The 19880-nt window shown below is 41.5% G+C and overlaps 1 protein-coding gene across 1 annotated transcript; it reads left to right on the forward strand.

Moving 5' to 3' along the window:
* The first annotated feature begins 4240 nt into the window (after positions 1-4240).
* On the forward strand, positions 4241-18091 carry LOC123582701 (cytochrome c oxidase subunit 5A, mitochondrial). Its single transcript, XM_045449055.1, has 5 exons — positions 4241-4435; positions 10378-10494; positions 12833-12954; positions 14138-14260; positions 17925-18091. The coding sequence occupies exons 1-4, from the start codon at positions 4330-4332 to the stop codon at positions 14249-14251; spliced, it is 459 nt and encodes a 152-aa protein (XP_045305011.1). The 5' UTR covers positions 4241-4329; the 3' UTR covers positions 14252-14260; positions 17925-18091.
* The last annotated feature ends 1789 nt before the right edge of the window (positions 18092-19880 follow it).

Consider the following 19880-nt stretch of genomic DNA (forward strand, 5'->3'; position numbering starts at 1 on the left):
GAGTGGTTCTATGCTAACAGTTAACAAGAAAAAACAGGGGCACTCAGTCCTACAACTGTGAGGAATTGAATTCTGCTAACCACCTGAACAAGCTCAGAAGAGGATTCTGAGCTCCAGATGAGACCACAGACCTAACTAACATCTTGATTTCAGTCTTCAGAGACCCTGAGCAGAGCACCAGTCATGCCATGCCTGGACTCCTGACCTACAGAAACTGGGGAATAATAAATGGGTATTGTTTTAAACTGCTTAGTTTGTGGTAAATTGCTATGCATCAATAAAAATCTAGTATAGGTGATGAGGGCTGAGAGCAGTCCTCAAGGTAGCAGGGGCTTCAGAATTCACTGAGAAGCCATCAAAGCCTCCCTTCAGGGGTGGTGGGTGAAAAAAAACCCACAACTTCTAGAATCAGACAAACCTGGGCTCGAATCTAAGCAGTACTATTTATTAGCTGTGTGATTCTTGGCCAAGCGCCCTTTGAGTCTATTCCTTTATCCATAAAATAGGGATAAGTACTTCTCTCACAAGGTTGTTATGAGACTTAGATGGGATAATAGTTTGCAGGAGTGCCTGGCTGGCTCTGTCAGTAGAGTGTGGGACTCTTGATCTCAGAACCTTAAGTTCGATGGGAATGCAAACTGGTGCAGCCACTCTGGAAAACAGTATGGAGGTTCCTCAAAAAATTAAAAATAGAACTACCCTACCACCCAGCAATTGCACTATTAGGTATTTATCCAAGGGACACAGGTGTGCTGTTTCAAACGGGCACATGCACCCCAATGTTTATAGCAGAGCTATCGACAATAGCCAAAGTATGGAAAGAGCCCAAATGTCCATCAACAGATGAATGGATAAAGAAGATGTGGTATATATATACAATGGAATATTACTCGGCAATCAAAAAGAATTAAATCTTGCCATTTGCAACTATGTGGACAGAACTAGCAGGTATTAGGTTAAGCGAAATTAGTCAGAGAAAGACAAATATATGACTTCACTCCTATGAGGAATCTAAGATACAAAATAGATGAACATAAGGGAAGGGAAGCAAAAATAATATAAAAACAAGGAGGGGGACAAAACATAAGAGACTCTTAAATATAGAGAACAAACTAAGGGTTGCTAAGGGGTTGTGGGGAGGGGGATGGGCTAAAATGGGTAAGGGGCATTAAGGAAGACACTTGCTGGGATGAGCACTGGGTGTTATACATAGGGGATGAATCACTGGAATCTACTCCTGAAATCACTATTGCACTACATGCTAACTAACTTGGATGTAAATTTAAATAAATGAATAAATAAATAAATAAAATTTTTAAAAATAAAAAACAAAGATGTTAATCACACATTGTTCTGAAGCCAGAAAATGACTCTATGTCAAAAAAAAAAACAAAAACATGAGTTTGCGCCCCACATTGGGGGTAGAGCTTACTTTAAAACACAAATAAAAAGGGGCACCTGGGTAGCTCAGTCAGTTAAGCATCTGACTTCAGCTCAGGTCATGATCTCACAGTTCGTGAGTTTGAGCTCCGCATCGGGCTCTGTGCTGACAGCTTAGAGCCTGGAGCCTGCTTCAAATTCTATGTCTCCCTCTCTCTCTGCTCCTCCCCTGCTCATGCTCTGTCTCTCCTTCAAAAATAAATAAAAACATTAAAAAAATTTTTTTTAAACACAAAAAAAAGTTTGCAGCATGCAGTGACACATAATAAATCATAACCATAATTGTATTAAACAACAATGCTCCATAGCCGATCCAAGGCACTGTAAGCAATGTGGAGAGACCGCCAGCAGAGAGACCAGTTGGGCCTAAGACTTTCTTAACTATGAGAGTCCCGACCTCATCCTGCGTTTCCAGCCCTTGGAGATTTGAAGAATACGAATTAAAACGCAAAGAGGTCAAAGCTTTTCCAAGTATCCTTTGGTTAGGCTGGTGGGAGAAGGTGAGGGCAGATGCTTTGAAAAGAAAAGCTTTTTTATCCTTTTGCCAGCCAGGTTCATACCCCCTAAAACCACACTGCTAGGGAGGGAAAAGAGAATGGTAGATGCTTCCGCCCTGAAGAAAGGGCCAGAGTGAGCAAGAGGAGCCTCAGTGTCCGTCTTTTCTTTCCTCAGTGAGTCCAGGGATAGAGCGTGAAGGATACCAAGAGACTATCTTATTGACTCTGGGTGGCGGCACAGTAATTCAGGCCTGGGGAAGTGGCCCAGACCACATGCTATGTCAGGATGTAGTCAGTAAGTCCATATTAGATGTTAAGAGCCTTGGAATTTAATCAACCCCATTTCAGAGCAGTCTGCTGTCGAAACCCTACTGTAGGGATTGGGGGCAGGCGTCTGGCCAGAGATATTGTTTTGTTTGAGGCATGCTCAGAGACTGGGACTGTCTTCGCCAACAATTTACTTAGCACAGGTTCACTGTTAGTTATAATATATAATAATAATATTTCATAAGCCAGTAGCATACAGGATAATGTCTTCCAAAGAGTCAATAAGAAATAACACACTCCAAACCAGTGACAGATTAATTACACTATTATTCCAGACAAACTGGAGATGAAAGAAACAAAGTCCATATTTAGTTGAGGTGTACCTTTTTATGAGTTCTTGGTAGAGTCTGTCCTTCCAACTAAAAGCTGGGTATCAGCTGCCTGCCTAGATCCCTCACTATTGGAGCACATAGTAAGCAGGCCGAGGCACTGCAAGGTAGGCTGCTCTAAAGGTTACTACTCCAGGGACAATTACATGGCTTGTGACACTGCCTACAAGGAGTGGCCTTGCCAAGGCAGGAACAGATGTCCCTTATCTACCTAAAACTGCTGTGTGCTTTAATACCACTGCCAGCCAAGAGCAGCCAGCCTGGCCACGGCAGAAGCAAGTGTCTCAAGTTCTTCCAAGAACAACAGAGGGTAGTGTTGTTCAGACACTCTGGTAAGTCCTCACAGATCCTTTTTTTTTTTTTTTTTTTTTTTAAGTTTATTATTTTGAGAGGGAGAGTGAGTGAGAGCACTCAAGTGGAGGAGGGGCAGCAAGAAAGAGGCAGAGAGAGAATCCCAAGCAGATTCTGCACTGTCAGCGTGGAACCCCGATGCAGGCCTTGAACTCAGAAACCGTGAGATCATGACCTGAGCCCAAAGTTGGACGCTTAACCAACTAAGCCACCCAGGCGCCCCCTCACAAATTCTCTATATTCAGAGTTTAAAAGTCCATCATGCCCTCACCGTGCTGCCAATGACCTAAGGGTCCCCTCCGCTCCAGGTGCCATTGCTCATTCCAAAGTCTTAATATCTGGGGCGCCTGGGTGGCTCAGTCAGTTAAGCATCTGCCTTCAGCTCAGGTCATGATCTCATGGTTCATGAGTTCAAGCCCCATATCCAGCTTTCTGCTCTAAGTGCAGAGCCCACCTAGGATCTTGTATCTCTCTCTCTGCCCCCGCCCCATCTCTCTCAAAATAAACATTAAAAAAAAGTCTTAATATCCAACTTCAAAGAAATTTCAACAAAATAAGTTATTCTAAACAGATTGAAACCGCAAACAACTTTGTCTAAAACAAACTTTCAAAACATGGATTTGAAATCGTTAAATCGGTACGCAACAAACACCCAGGTGAAGTCCTCAGAACTGGGGATTTGAGAGCCTTGATTGCCAACAAACAACCTACTTTCTGAGCTTATTTCTTAATCTGTAGTGAAGTGGCTGAACTCATTTTTTAATGCTTGCGGGTTTGTGATATAAGAATAGTTACTAATAAGATCCCTTATATGTAAGCAGTTGTGTTTTTTCCCATTCTCTTATTTTAGGCTCAAACGGGGACGTTAAACAAAGAAGGTCTTTTTATTACAACTTGACAATGTTATTATCGTTATCGGTTCCTTTTTTTTTTTCTTAAGTAATCCCTAAAACCAAAGTGGGGCTCAAACTCATGACCCTGAGACTCACGCTCGACTGACTAAGAAGGCCAGGAGCCCCTTATTGTTCCCATCTTGACGTGATGAAATCGCTTCCTGAGCGGACTTGAATCAGGATACCATCTACTGCCCACCGCTCACCTTCCTTACATCCTGGCTCCCGGAAGGCCGCTGCAAACAGAAACGCGGCAGCGCGGGACAGGACACAGCGTTGGAAATGGTTTGTCCTTAGCGCGCCGCCGTAGCCTCCCAACATCCTCGTGGTACCCCGCCCTCCCGCCAAGGCGCGAGCGGCTCAGTGGGCGGGACCTCACGCTCCGCCCTCCGTGCGTCGGTGCGTGAGTCCGGCCCCCACGAGCTCCCGAGCGGCCCTTGAGTTCACACCCGGCTTCCCTTCAGCCTTAGACTGCGCGCCGCCATAGCCGTCATGCTCGGCGCCGCTCTCCGCCGTTGCGCTGTAGCAGCAGCCGCAGCCCCCCGTGCCAGCCCCCGAGGCCTCCTGTACCCAGCTCCGGGTCCCGGCTCCGCCGCCGGTAAGGCCCCCGCCGCCGCTGTTCGCGCCCGCGTGTCCTTGCGGTGACCTGGGTCCCCGCCGCCACTCGAGGGCAGGCTCGCCCAGCGGCCTAGCCCCTGCCCTGCGGGCGTGCGGCGGAACCTGGTGACCGTTGGCAGCTCTCTGTGCGGCCTCCAGTTGTGGGGGACTGGAAGACGCGGTCCCCAGGCCCCCTGCCCCCGCCCCCAGCGCGACTTCCTGGTGCGGGCACCGCGGACCAGTCTGGTGTAGACCTGCTGCGGGCCCCAGTGAGGGGGCGCAGCGCACCTCTCATGCCCACTGGGACCCCTTCGGTCCCTGGGCTGTGACCGTTCCCTGGCGCTGACCCCTGCAGCCATCTGACTGGGAGTGTCCGCCGCTGGCCTACAGCGCTTCGGCGAAGGTGACATTGAGCCTCTAGGCGCGTCTCAGTGTAGGAGCAGGGGGTGGCCCTTCCGGAGACCCCAGCATGGATACTCACAGTGTCTTCTGCGAGCACTATATGCTTACTTGTAGGACACAATATACTTTTTTTTTATCAGGCCTTTCTCGGTTAGAGCTTTGTATGTCACCTTCACTGACCGTTCTGTCATTTTAGAGACTGCTATGCTACGTTTTAATTCCGTTTTTACGATGGATCGTTATGTATGGCTGCTTCTTGAGCTGTGGAAGAGAGCCTGAATATTGATAGGTCTTATGATAAGAATATTACTCTTTCTGGGCGCCTTGGTGGCTCAGTGGGTTAAACGTCCGACTTCAGCTCAGGTCATGATCTCAGGGTCTGTGGGTTTGAGCCAGGCCCTAATGCTGACAGCTCAGAGCCTGGAGCCTGCTTTGGATTCTGTGTCTCCCTCTTTCTGCCCCCCCCCCCCCCCCCCCCCCCGCTTGTGCTCTCTTTCTCTCTCAAAAATGAATAAATATTAAACAAATTTTTAATTAAAGAAGATAAAAAAATAAAAAATATTACTCTTTCGAAAATTGAGTACCACAGACTCAGGAATACTGTGTTCTGCAAACATAAGGGAACCTTTATTCCGTACTTCCAATTGGAAGTCTGATTGCTGGAGTATGAGATGTGCTGCTAATTCCTGTCTCTTATTTTGCCTTCCCCTTATGTGTTTGGGGAGATTTTGTGTCCAGCACTGTACTTTTACTTAGTGTAACTGCACTTTAATCTTGGTCCATGATGATTGTATATGCTGCATTATGAAATTTAGCCCCTAAGCATGCATATTTAAACATGAATTCAAACTCAAAACTAATAAGGTTGTTCTCTTGATTCTTGAGTGTTCTAACTAGACTCTTCAGAACCTAAGAAATGTATTTCTGTTCATTCAATTTAGACTTTATCTTCTCTCGTTTATAATAGGACAGAAAGGCTGGCATGCACTTTATGAAGACTATCTTATAGAGGAGGAAATTGAGGCCCAACTTGGAAAACAGATTCTTTTATTAGTGGTGGAACTGTTTCTGTTTCTTAGCCATAGTTACCTTTGGCCCATCCTGATGTTTGTCAGATTTTGTGTTTTTTTAATTTTTTCGTTACCTAAATGTTAAAGTACTACAATTTTTTCATATAGATACCTTTTAGGGAGTTTTCTTGTGGCCTCTTGAAAAGGATTGCTACCTTTTTTTTTAACGTTTATTTTTTGTTTTTGAGAGGGGGAAGGGACAGACAGTGGGGGGACAGAGGATCTGAAAACGGGCTCTGCACTGACAGCAGAGAGCCCGAGGTAGGGCTCAAACCCACAAACCATGAGATCATAACCTGAGCTGGTCAGAAGTTAAAGGAACTCAGCCACCCAGGTGCCCCAAGAATTGTTGCATTTTGTGGCACGCTGGGGAAGAGGCAGAGATTTTTGGCAGACTAGGTTAAGGGGATTCATCTTAGTAAGTTTGGGTATGTTGGTTTTTCTTCTAGGCATTCTATTCCCACACTTGACTATAATTTATAAACAAAAATCTTTATTTTAGGTGTCTGTCCCATAGACAACCTAAATATTTGCCACAAGGAGGTAGTATTGGTTACTTTTATGTTAGCTACTTTCTAGTTGCATGACCTTGGACATGTTAATTAACATAAAGACCCAAGTTGGCCATGGCGCACCTGGCTGGCTCAATGGGTAGAGCACTCAGACTCTTGATCTCAGTGGATGACTGACTATTGATCTCTGACTCTTGATCTCGGGGTGGGGGTGGTGAGTTTTGGCTCCACGTTGGGCGTGGATCCTACTTTAAAGGAAAAAGACTCAATTGCCTCATCTCTAAAATCAGGATATTTGGCAGTTGTGAGGTTTAAATGAAATAATGTAACTCTTAGCACCTTGCCTGGCACAAACAATATGCCTTTGCTTTATTATAGGGGATTTCATTTTTGCAAATTATACATCAGGGTTTGTTATTAGTATGAAACCAAACCAAACAGGTTGTATAAAATGAAAGTCAAAAGGATTAACATTATGGATGGGACTATTCAAGGTCAAATGAGAGCATACTTCAAAGAGCTCTGGAAGGGTTAACATGAGGGGCTTCAAGTTTGCTCTAGTTAAATGGCACCCTGAATTCCAGAAGCCTCCAACTTGAAACAATCGTTTTCCAGTAACTGCTGAATTAAAATGTTTTAAATAGTGGTTAGATTCTTTTAGTCAACCCTTAAAACTTAACACAACCCTAGCTCCTATAACCCTACCCTGATAACGTAGGAAAGTGAGTTTCTTGGCATAGGGCTGAATTGAGGTAGCGCTTATTTTTTAAGTTTATTTTGAGAAAGAGAGAGAGAGAGCGCACCTGCACTAATTGGGGGGGGGGGGTGCAGAGAGAGAATCCCAAGCAGGCTCTGCATTGTCAGTGCAGAGCCCAATTCAGGGCTCCATCCCACAACCATGAGATCATGATCTGAGCTGAAGTCCAGTGGTTCACCAACTGAGTCCCCCAGGCGCCCCTAGGTAGCATTTTTAATCACTTTCCAACCTTCTTTTCAGCACTGTTCCCACACTTCTAGATTTCCAGCCTTTGAGTCCCAAAGTCCATGCTGTTCTTCAGCCTTGCACCTCAACAACGCCACCTTTGAGCTTGTTCTAGTGCCCTTTGCCATTATTCGTTTCTTTCCATTTCTCCTAGAATTACCACCACCAAAATGTCCATTTTGGGGGCTTTATCCAAGCTGACTAGTTATTAGTGGAAAGCTATCTGATTTAACTAAATTTAAACTAAAGGGATTAATTTTTCTGAATATGTTAGCTTTTTTTTTCTTTTAAATAGCGTGCTTAACTGAATGCCAAAAAGTAGTGTTAGAAATACCTTTTTAGACTGAGTTTGTAGAAATGTCTCAGTTTTCAGGTACGTGCTTCTCTTTTCCTACTCTGGAACCTTCAGGTTGTATGAAAGCACTGCACAGTTGTTTTCCAAAATACTTTGCCTTGCAAACCTCAAACCTAAGTGGAAATGTTGTACGAAAGTTGGGTTAGTAGGGGAAGGAAAGAATGCCTATATAGTTTACTTAAAAATCAAAATGTTAAACATATGATAGGCATGTCCACAGTGAGGAGAATAGATCCTACTCCTACCCATTACTGAAATTAGGAATACAGTCTATTATTTATGTATGTATGTATGTATGTATGTATGTATGTATGTATGTACGTATTTATACATACTTCGAGAGGAATACAATTTAAACCATGTGGGAGAACCTGATTTTGCCATGCTAGAAGGGGGATGTATGTTCGCAGTGTGTGTTTGGTATTATAAATAGTTGTTACCCGTAAGGTTTTTTGGGAATACAACCAGTTTGTAATTTGGGACTTCCAGAAGGACGGTGAACAAATTATTGAAGGTGATCCATTGTTCTCCTTGACTAGGATGTGTAGTTGCTGATCATCTTTTTCTTTTGTTAGAAAACAAAACAAAGCTGCCAGCCATCTAGTGAAATCATGCCCAGCAGTGAGCAAAAGGAATTGATTATCATGAAACACTTCTGGGTGGTTGGAAAGGTACTTGTAATAATTACCTCCGGGGAAGGAATAGATATATTTCATTTGTCTTGAGTAAGTACTTAGAAATAGATTTACTAGGTGGTATGGTGAGTGTATTTAACTTGTCTTCCAAAGTGGTTGTAACATTTTATACTTGTGCTTTAAGTATTCAGCTAAGGATAATTTTAGTTTTTGAAAAAGATAGCTTCTAAATTTTTGATAACAGTGAGTTAGAGGATTGTTGTGACCTATACATTCTGATATATTAAATGTGAATATTAGTACTGTAAGAGTTATTAAGTATCCACATACTTTTGATGATGAAATGTTTGCACTTATCAAATATATTTAGGTCTAGAGATACATTATTTTTTCTTGTCATAGAAGTTAAAGCGTGGCCAATTCCAACCCATTTATATACATGTCCTACTTCATTCTGGGCTTGGATAATGGAGATATTTAGGTCTCTGGGAAGATTGGAACTTGTGCTGTGGTCCTCTGTGACTAATGGCAAGTATTTTGCTATAGGCTCAAATGGTAATTTAAGTGAGAATCTTTTCACTTGATATAGCAGTGACAGTCCCATCTCCAGAACTAGCTAGTCGTTCATATCTTCATCTTTTTCTGTTTTCTTTTATTTTTCTCTGCTTTCTCTGGCCATTTATTGCATTAAGGATGTATAGGAATAGGGGCCCCTGGCTGGTACAGTCCATAGAGCATGTTACTTGGGGTTGTGAGTTCAAACAACATATTGGGCATAGAGTTTACTTTAAAAAAAAAAAAAAATGTTCAAGATGTTCCTTACATTTGGGGTGCCTGGGTGGCTTAGTCTGTTAAGCATCCAACTCTTTGAGCTCAGGTCATGATCTCACAGTTTGTGAGATCAAGCTCCACTTCAGTTAATAAACGTCTGACTCTTGATTTCGGCCCAGGTCATAGTCGAGCCCTGCATCGTGCTATGCACTGACAGCATGGAGCCTGCTTGGGATTCTTTCTTTGCCCCTCTCCTGGTTGCACTTGTACTTTCTCTCTATACATAAATAAATTAAAAAAAAAAAAGAATTGGAATGGGCATCTTTTAAAATTAGGAATTAATACTGTGCTTATCATAAAAATTCAGACATTGTGGAAGTGTATAAAGAAATAGTTTTTCCTGGGGTGCCTGGGTGGTTAAGCATCTGACTCTTGATCTCAGTTCAGGTCGTGTGTGATCTCACAGTTTGTAAGTTCGAGCCCTGCATTGCTGACAGTGCAGAGCCCACTTGGGATTCTCTCTCTGCCCCCTCTCCTGATCTTTCTCTCTCTCTCTCTCTCTCTCTCTCTCTCTCTCTCTCCCCCCCCCCCCTCCCTCTCCCTCTCCCTCTCTCCCTCCCCCCTCCCCCCCAAAATAAATAAATAAACACAAAATAGTTTTTCCTTCCAAAGAACCACTTTTAGCAATTTGAAGCCAGCATTACACATTAGAGGGAAAAGATTTTTTTCATATCAATATATAAAATTGTTTCCAAATGTTTATTTTTGAGAGAGAGAGCAAGCACACAAGCAGGGGAGGGGTAGAGAAAGGGGGAGACAGGATCTAAAGCAGGTTCTGTACTGACAACAGAGCCCGATATGGGGCTTGAACTTGAGAACCTCGAGATCATGACCTGAGCCAAAGTCAGATGCTTAACTGACTGAGCCACCCAAATGCCCCATCGTATCAGTATAGAAGATTTGTTTCATTTGACCTGCTGAGTAATTGTCCTACCATAATGTATATACTTGATTCAGAATTTAATGCATTGAATATATTTACCACCACTGAACTGTGCACTTAAAAGTGGTTAAAATGGTAAATTTTTTGTATATATTTCAACACAATTTAAAAAAGAAAACCACCACCAACAAAAAAAACCCCAGTGTATTAACAGGATACATCAAGTAGTGTTTCTTTCTGAACATTGAACTCATTGCTCTTTTTTCATTGCAGCTGTCCAGTCAGTTCGCTGCTACTCCCATGGGTCACATGAAACAGATGAGGAGTTTGATGCTCGCTGGGTGACATACTTCAACAAGCCAGATATTGACGCCTGGGAATTGCGTAAAGGTAATTGGAACATAGGCATATTTGTCTACTTTGGCATAGAATTGGGAAATACTTCATAGTGTTTGACTACTCTGTTGAAAACAACTATTTGGAATATATGCATCATGTAAGCATAGGTATTATGCAGCTTTCAGTTGGGAAAGTTTATGACTTTTGGGGCCAGATAATTCTTTGTTGCAAGGGCTGTCCTTCGCATTATAGGATGTTTAGCAGCATCCTTGGCAACTGTCTGCTGGGAGACAAAATCACCCCTGATTGAAAGTCACTGTTAGGGGCGCCTGGGTGGCGCAGTCGGTTAAGCGTCCGACTTCAGCCAGGTCACGATCTCGCGGTCCGTGAGTTCGAGCCCCGCGTCAGGCTCTGGGCTGATGGCTCAGAGCCTGGAGCCTGTTTCCGATTCTGTGTCTCCCTCTCTCTCTGCCCCTCCCCCATTCATGCTCTGTCTCTCTCTGTCCCAAAAATAAATAAACATTGAAAAAAAAATTTAAAAAAAAAAAAAAAAAGAAAGTCACTGTTAAATGATAGGTCAATGTGAACAAGAGTTAACACTTTTGTCCTTTTTTTTTTTTTTAATTTTTTTTTTTTAACGTTTATTATTTTTGAGACAGAGAGAGACAGAGCATGAACGGGGGAGGGTCACAGAGAGAGGGAGACACAGAATCTGAAACAGGCTCCGGGCTCTGAGCTGTCAGCACAGAGCCCGATGCGGGGCTCGAACCCACGGACCATGAGATCATGACCTGAGCCGAAGTCGGACGCTTAACCGACTGCGCCACCCAGGCGCCCCAACACTTTTGTCCTTTATAGATAATTTAAGGAAGTAGTTATTTGGTTCTCCTCCCATCTCGGTAATAGTTTGGTTTTTTTGTTATTTTCTTCTAAGTTATGATTTGTCTCTTGCCCAGAATAAGTATTCAGTCTAAGTAAGCTAGAACTTGTTTTTCCTAATTGTAGATGTGTACTGAACACAAGTAGGTAACATTAATGATAACTAGTCTAATAGGTAGCTAAGTAATTTTAAGAATAGGTAATTTAGTTCAGTTTCCTGACCATATTCTTTTTTTTCTTTTTTGTTTTTAAGAGAGAGAGAGAGAGAGAGAGCACGCTTAAGTGAGAGAAGAGCAGAGAGGGGAGAGAGAGAAGTGGGGCTCATCCGAAATGGGGCTCATGCTCACCTGAAGCAGGGCTCACCCAATACAGGACTTGAACTCAGGAACGCTGAAATCACATGCTTAACTGACTGAGCCACCCAGGTGCCCCTCCGTGACTATATTCTACCATTGTAGTCACTGTGTCTTTTGTTTACGTATTTCAAAACAATTAAAAGCGAGAAACCTAAGTGATTCACACTTATCCACAGGAATAATAATCCTTATTTTGCTGCAACCAGGAAAATCCTTACTGAATAATCTTGAGTAGCAGTAATGAAAAGAACAGCAGTTCTGCACTCCCATTTAGAGAATCTTAAATTTTATTATGTGTCATTTTGTGCAAAGCTGAAAGTAATTATGCCCAGTCATTTTCTGGTTGAATGTGCACTAATGCTTCTCTGTATCTGCTTAATGTCCTCATTTGAGCTTCATTAACTCTCCCTAAGCATTTCTCTGGTTGTTTTTAGATTATTTTCCAACCAAATCTATCTGAAAGAACAAAAGTACATACACTGTGTAAGAGTTAAGGATATGAGTTGAAAATGACTCTTGGGGCGTCTGTTTGTGAGATTGAGCTGCCGTTGGGCTCTGTGCTGACACTGCAAAGCCTACTTGGGATTCTCTCTTTGCCTAGCTCTCTTTCAAAATAAATAATTAAAGAAAAAAATGACCCTCTTGTTTGAAAAGAAACCAGCTAATTATGAAAATTGTATTTGCATGTAAGAAGACTCTTGGTTTTTGGTTGTTTTTTGTTTTTTTCTTTAATCTGTATGCTATTGCATAGTTCTTTCACTGTGGAAGATCCACTGTGGTCTTACTATCTAGAATTTATTAAAGGTAGGTTCTCTTTTTTTATTTTATTTTATTTTTTATTTATTTATTTTTTTTGAGAGAGAGAGAAGGAGACAGAGAATCACAAGTAGACTCTGAGCTGTTAGCACAGAGCCTGAAGCGGAGCTCAAACTCACAAACCGTGAGATCATGACCTGAGCCAAAATCAAGAGTTGGATGCTCAACCCAGTGAGCCACCCAGGCAACCCTAGATTCTCTTATTTTTATAGATAAAAGAATAGAGGCCCAAACAGACAAGATCATGTGTCTTTGACTCAGTAAAAATATAAATAAGTATATTGTAATTTCTATGAGGATATCTCAGGTTGATACGGCTCTTGTTTTTAATTTGACAGGAATGAACACGCTTGTTGGCTACGATCTGGTTCCAGAACCTAAAATCATTGATGCTGCTTTGCGGGCATGCAGACGGTTAAATGATTTTGCTAGTGCAGTTCGCATCCTAGAGGTTGTTAAGGTCAGTGAAGTAACGATGCTAAATAAAGTTGTTCTGGAAGTGGGTGGGCTGTTGTTAAGTATCAGCATATTCTCTGTTTTTGAATTTGTTGAAATAACCTAAAATTAGTTCTGATATAGCTAGAGGAAATGTAGATTGCAGCTAACAGTCTTTCTGGGGGGCAGTTGGCAGAATTTATGCAAGGTTTTAGAAATTGTGCTTGATACCCATTTGTTCAGCATTTGAGAATTTATCTTAAGGAAATAATTAAGGATGTACAAAAGTTTAACTATAGTTTATCTTTGTTCTATTTGTGATATGAAGTTAAATATTAGTGGTTTCTTAAGATGAGACTTTTCAAGAGGTTATCTATTAATAGTGTGGAAATGTATTTAACATTAAACATTCATAGTATATTAATTGAAGAAACTTCAATTTTTGTGGTGTGACCTCATACATAGTTCATTTGATACATATGATCAAATGATTACATTTTAAACAAGAATTTTATAATTTAAAAAAATACAATTAAGGAGACCTAGAATTTGTTAAAGGCAGAAGAATAACAGCTTGTTATTGTCTTAGTTCATTTGACTTTTTAATATTTGTCCTTGAGGAACTTTGTGAAAATACAGGTATAATTATATATTATGGTGAGTATTTGTCAAAACTCTTTTGCCCTGGAAATTGGTAGTCTTTTCAAGTCTGTAAGAGGGAAAGTGTGACATAACTTTATCTACAATGGGTAAAATAATTAAGGGTTCTGTAGGCTATCAATCCATTCAGCACCAGTACTTAATTTAGTTAAGGTCTCAAATTGGAGGCAAATTTAAAAACTTTTTCTTGTGTTAACTTAATTATTCCTGTAGCCTGCTGGGCATGTTTAATTATCTTTACAAAATTCTGTCATCACCACCTTTTCTTGTAACTCAAGGCTTTATCCAGGCTTTAAAATGTTATGTTTTATTTTGTTTTGTTTCTGGATTTAGCCTAATGGTCTTAGTTTTTCTCAAGGTGCTTTAAAGCCTACCTTGAATAGCATCTACATAGCTTGTTCTCTTTATCGGACTAATAAGTTAAGAGTATGTGACTTGTATTCTCTGCTCTTAGCCTCTGCATACATGATTAAAAGCATTCTCAAGTTCATTTTTTTAATAGAAACAGCTTTTCAGAAAGCTAAATGTGAATATTTTCTTTGCATCAGGACAAAGCAGGACCTCATAAGGAAATCTACCCCTATGTCATCCAGGAACTTAGACCAACTTTAAATGAACTGGGAATCTCCACTCCAGAGGAACTGGGCCTTGACAAAGTGTAAACCCCATGGGTAAGCAACACACTGCTGAATAAAGGCAGGAAATGAATCCAGGAAGGGGGAGTCAATGACATTTCAGTGTTCTCAGAGTAAGACCTTTTTAATGGCCTCCTTAGAGGCCATGAACATAGAGATTTAGAGAGTACTAATGATAGGTTTAAGGAGCTAGAATTGTTATTTTTAGTTGTTATAATTGTTCTTTTACTGTTGTAATGGCAAGAAGACGCCTCTGTAATTAAAAATCCGTATAAAATATTTTAAACGTAAAGAATAGCATATGGGGTGCCTGGGTGGCTCAGTCATTTAAGTGGCTGACTTTTGATTTTGGCTCAGGTCATGATCTCATGGTTCCTGGGATCAAGCCCTGCCTCAGGCTATTTGCTGACAGCCAGAGCCTGCTTGGAATTCTCTCTCTTCCTCTCTCTCCCACTCATGCGTGTGCACTCTCTCTCTCACAAAATAAATCAACATTAAAAAAAAAAAGAATAGCATATACAATAAATGTAATCACACCCAGATCTTTCAGATATTAATATTTTGCCATAGTTGCTTCATTTTCCCTCCAAGAAATGACTGGTTTCACAGAGTTGAAACCCTCTGTGCACCCTTCCCTAATTCCAGCCCTTTTACCTCCCCCAAACTAAAGGTAATCCACTGCATATAAGGTATTTGTTACGCATGTTTTTGTACATCTGTTTATTTTTAACGACAGAGTTTTATTAATTTGATACATTTGTTTTTGCCCAAGTTAGAATTTAATAGTCAAGTAAATATTCACTAATAAAAAACCTTATTTGATGGGGCGTGTGGGTGGCTCAGTCGGTAAGCATCCAACTTCGGCTCAGGTCATGATCTCACACTCTGTGGGTTTGAGCCCCGCGTCAGGCTCTGTGCTGACAGCTCAGAGCCTGGAACCTGCTTCAGATTCTGTGTCTCCCTTTCTCTCTGCACCTCCCCCACTCATGCTCTCTCTGTTTCTCTCTCTCTCAAAAATAAACATTAAAAAAAAACTTATTTGATACCTTGTTCTCTGTGGGAAGGCAGGTAATAAAAACAGCCACAAGATTGTCTAGGTAGTGAGGAATGTGCAGAAAATCTTTTGTTTTACAAAGGATTTTGTAAAGCAGGAACTCAATTTTATTTAATAAACATACATAGTGTATATAACTCTTACTATGTCAGGTGCTGTTTTAAGTGCTCTATAAATATTCTTTTTCTTCTTTTCTTTTTTTAAGTAGTGAAGCCCAATGCAGGGCTCTCATGACTCAGATCAAGTCCTGAGCTAAGATCAAGAGTCAGACACTTTACTGATAAGTCATGGAGGTGCCCCAATATTAACTCATTTAATCTTCATAAACTGTCCCATGAGACAGTACTATCATTTATTTATTTATTTTTATTTTTTGGGAGAGAGAGAGAGAGAGAGAGAGAGCGCGAGCACAAGCGGGGAAGGGGCAGAGAGAGAAGGAGACACAGAATCCGAAGCAGGCTCCAGGCTCTGAGCTGTCAGCACAGAGCCTGACACGGGGCTTGAACTCACAAACCGTGAGATCATGACCTGAGCCGAAGTCTGACGCTTAACGAACTGAACCACTCAGGCGCCCCGAGGTAGTACTATCGTTAGAATTATTCTCCTTTTCCTATTTTACTGATGAGGAAACTGAGACACCTTGTCCAAAGTCATATAGCTAGTACTGGAACTCACACTTAAACCTAGGCAGTCCAGCTCCAGAGTCCATTGCTCTTACTGTGCTGCACATCCTGTTTAGGCATTTACTAAGGCCATATTCATTCCTCAGAGGTAAACAATGAGGCTTAAATAGAGAATTTGCTTCCTAAGACATTTATTTTTAAAATAGTGGAACTAAACTGTCTTATAAAAGTGCACCCAAGGGATCCCCACTTGGCTCAGTCAATGGAGCATACAGTTCTTAATCTCACAGTCATGAGTTCAAGCCCCACGTTGGGCATGGAGCCTACTTTAAGAAGAGAGAGCAAAAAGTGCACCCAAAATTATTGAAGGAGCTAATGTCAGATCCCTCAAAAGATAAAGATCCTTTGAGCTCAGTTAAACGTTTTAGAGCAGGAGTCTTAATTTTATCTTTGTCCACTCCCATACTACTACTACTGCCACTACTAACTACTACCACCATCACCACCACCACTAACACCACTACCACCACCACCACCACCACCACCACCACCACCACCACCACCACCACCAGCAGCGCTTCCTCCTCCTCCTCCTCCTCCTCTTCTTCCTCCTCCTCCTCCTCTTCCTCCTCCTCCCCCCTCCCTCCTGAACTCAGATAGCTCATCTTTGTAATAAATGGAAATGTTTTTAATGTGTGTACTAATGATTTCTATGAAAAAATGAGGCATTCGGAATAGAATATTTCCTACTTACATTTTTGAAGCTCTTGTCTGTTGTTCATATTACGTAATGGACTCTTACAAGGTTGTCTAAACACTTTAGCTTAATTTTTATTTTATCAAGTAGTATTCCAAGGAGTCTAGAAGATCTTTGTTATTATATAGGATATATTCCAGCTGTGATGATATTCTTTCTTTTTTAACATATTTTTTAAAAAATTTGTTTAGTATTTTTATTATTATTTTTTAATGTTTTATTTATTTTTGAAAGAGTGAGAGAGAGCACACACACTCCTGCGGGGGAAGAGCAGAGAGTGAGGGGGACAGAGGATCCAAAGCAGGTTCTGTGCTAACAGCAGAGAGACCGATACAGGGCTTAAGCTCAGGAACTGTGAGATTATGACCTGAGCCAAAGTCAGGGGTTAACTGACTGAGCCACCCAGGTGCCCCTAAAAATTTTTTTGAAGGGCAATTCCCTAGCATTTTTCTGACTGGAAAAGAGGACTACCCCAGTAAGTACTAGGTGTATAAACAACAAAAAGGCGCAGAGCCAGTCCCTTGTGAGTTGGGTATAGGCAGGAGTAAGTAAGAACAGAAAAGGCTACACAGAACAGTGATTTCCCTGGACCATTGCTCTAAAGGAGGTTAATTTTAGGGCACCTGACTGGCTCAGTTGGAAGAGCATACAACTTTTTTTTTTTTTTTATGTTTTATTTATTTTTGAGAGAGAGAAACCAAGCACGAGTGGGGGAGGGGCAGAGAGAGAGGAAGACAGAATCCAAAGCAGGCTCCAGACTCTGAGCTGTCAGCACAGAGCCCGATGCGGAGCTCGAACCCACGAACCATGAGATCATGACCTGAGCCGAAGTTGGATGCTTAACCGACTGAGCCACCCAGGTGCCCCGCAACTCTTGATCTCAAAGTCATAAGTTTGAGCCCCGTGTTGGGTGTAGAGGTTACTTAGATAAAAAACTTTTTTTTTTTTTTTTTTTTTTTTTAATTTTTTTTTTTTCAACGTTTATTTATTTTTGGGACAGAGAGAGACAGAGCATGAACGGGGGAGGGGCAGAGAGAAAGGGAGACACAGAATCGGAAACAGGCTCCAGGCTCCGAGCCATCAGCCCAGAGCCCGACGCGGGGCTCGAACTCCCGGACCGCGAGATCGTGACCTGGCTGAAGTCGGACGCTTAACCGACTGCGCCACCCAGGCGCCCCAAAAAACTTTTTTAAAAAAGGTTATTTTTAGTAAGATTTCTACACTTCCTTTGTTTTTCTAGCTAATTCTTCCTGTTTTCTCTTACAGATGGGCTTCTCAAGGATTTATTCATAATGCTACTTGATTGTAAACAATCACCTGGAAATACTGATGATAACATATTACCTTATTTGAACAAGTTTTCCTTTATTGAGTACCAAACCATGTAATGATAACTTGGACTTTAATAAAAGGGAAATGAGTTTGAACTGAAATTAGGTATTCCATGGGTTTGCTTTGAAAAGCAGAAAATGAACTATCATAGAGCCATTGATTTCATGGGTTTTTTGCCACTGTATGCTGAGAAAACTTCTTAACTGGCTATGATAGATTTGGAGGCTTTCAGTGCTTAAAGAGCTAATAAATAGGTTTACCTCTTGAGAGAATTAATAAAATACACAAATCCCATCTTACTTCGGAAGCCACATAATATTGGAGACCCAGCTGTTGGAGAACCAGACTTATAGGTCTGAGGGATTTCTAGGATAGCCATTCAGACTACAGTTTCAGAGGAATGGGATTAATACTAGGTTGAGGTTAAAGCTAAGGAAATGTTAGTAAAATTCATTTTGGTAAGTGATCAACACAAATAACCTTTTATGAAAGACTGATTCCCCACCAAAAAGCTCCCCTCCCCTTTTTAAAAAAGAAGAAAGGTAAATAAACAAAAACAGCCACATATGTTTATTTAATTGCATGGTTGGTAGGTATGGTTCTTAGCTTTGACCTCTCTGTGGGCTAGCTCTTTCCCCTTCGTTCCATGTAGTATAATGTCCCAGTCACACTGCTCTGTTTTTCCTCCAAATTCTCTTCCTGTTGCTTCCCCCTAGAAATGATATGAACCATCAATGTAGGTCTGCCCTCTCAAATCCTAGAGGTGGAGAGGGGGTGGAGCAATCACATATATAAAGACCTCACAGCAGGTTTTTTTGTTTTTTTTTGTTTTTTTTTTTTTTTAATTTTTTTTTTTAACATTTATTTATTTTTGAGACAGAGAGAGACAGAGCATGAACGGGGGGAGGGCCAGAGAGAGAGGGAGACACAGAATCTGAAGCAGGCTCCAGGCTCTGAGCTGTCAGCACAGAGCCTGATGCGGGGCTCGAACTCACGGACCGTGAGATTGTGACCTGAGCGAAGTCGGACGCTCAACTGACTGAGCCACCCAGGCGCCCCTCACAGCAGGTTTTAAAAGTTCTGTGAACATAGGGGCACCTGGAAGTGTCTGACTTCAGCTCAAGTCATGATCTCACAGTTTGTGGGTTCAAGCCCCGCATCAGGCACTCTGCTATCAGCACAGAGCCCACTTGAGATCCTCATTCTGCCCCTCCCCCCCCCGTGTGCTCTCTCTTGCGCACGTGCTCTCTCTGTCAAAAATAAACTTTTTTTTTTTTTTTTTTTTTTTTAATTAAAAAAATAGGGGCCCCTGGGTGGCTCAGTTGGTTGAGCATCCGACTTCAGCTTAGGTCATGATCTTGCAGTCTGTGAGTTCGAGCCCCACATTGGGCTCTATGCTGACAACTCATAGCCTGGAGCCTGCTTCAGATTCTGTTTCTCCCTCTCTCTCTGCCCCTCCAACACTCATGCTCTCTGTCTCTCTCTGTCAAAAATAAATAATTAAAAAAAAAATACTGGACAGGAACATTTAAAAAAAAAGTTAAAAAACCTAAGTTTTGTGAACTTATATATGGGACCTGTGAGAGAGGAAATGACATTTAAGTTGAAGCCTAAAGAATTGGGAGTGTTTATCCACAGCTTTATCTAAAAGTTAATTTCATTTATTATATGACATGTTTGGCCTTTGCACCATTGGAATGGGGAGGAGGGATTTTTTTTTTTTTGACAGCTCCCATATGTGCATACATAATCACAGACAAAAGTCTGCTTTTTCAGTTCCCCAGATCTAAAGGATTTACTATAACTAGATGAAAAAGGACCGTTTCAGTATCATGGGCTCTTAACATATAGGAGGAATGCAAAATGATGGAAATGGCTTCTGTTAAGATC

Source organism: Leopardus geoffroyi, chromosome B3 (assembly GCF_018350155.1).
Source record: "Leopardus geoffroyi isolate Oge1 chromosome B3, O.geoffroyi_Oge1_pat1.0, whole genome shotgun sequence".
NCBI classification, from domain to species: domain Eukaryota; kingdom Metazoa; phylum Chordata; class Mammalia; order Carnivora; family Felidae; genus Leopardus; species Leopardus geoffroyi.

Coding starts and splice junctions, on each gene's coding strand:
- LOC123582701 (XM_045449055.1), top strand. CDS start 4,330: ATGCTCGGCGCCGCTCTCCGCCGTTGCGCTGTAGCAGCAGCCGCAGCC. Junction 4,436..10,377: donor GGGTCCCGGCTCCGCCGCCG/GTAAGGCCCCCG, acceptor TTTTCATTGCAG/CTGTCCAGTCAGTTCGCTGC. Junction 10,495..12,832: donor CGCCTGGGAATTGCGTAAAG/GTAATTGGAACA, acceptor TTAATTTGACAG/GAATGAACACGCTTGTTGGC.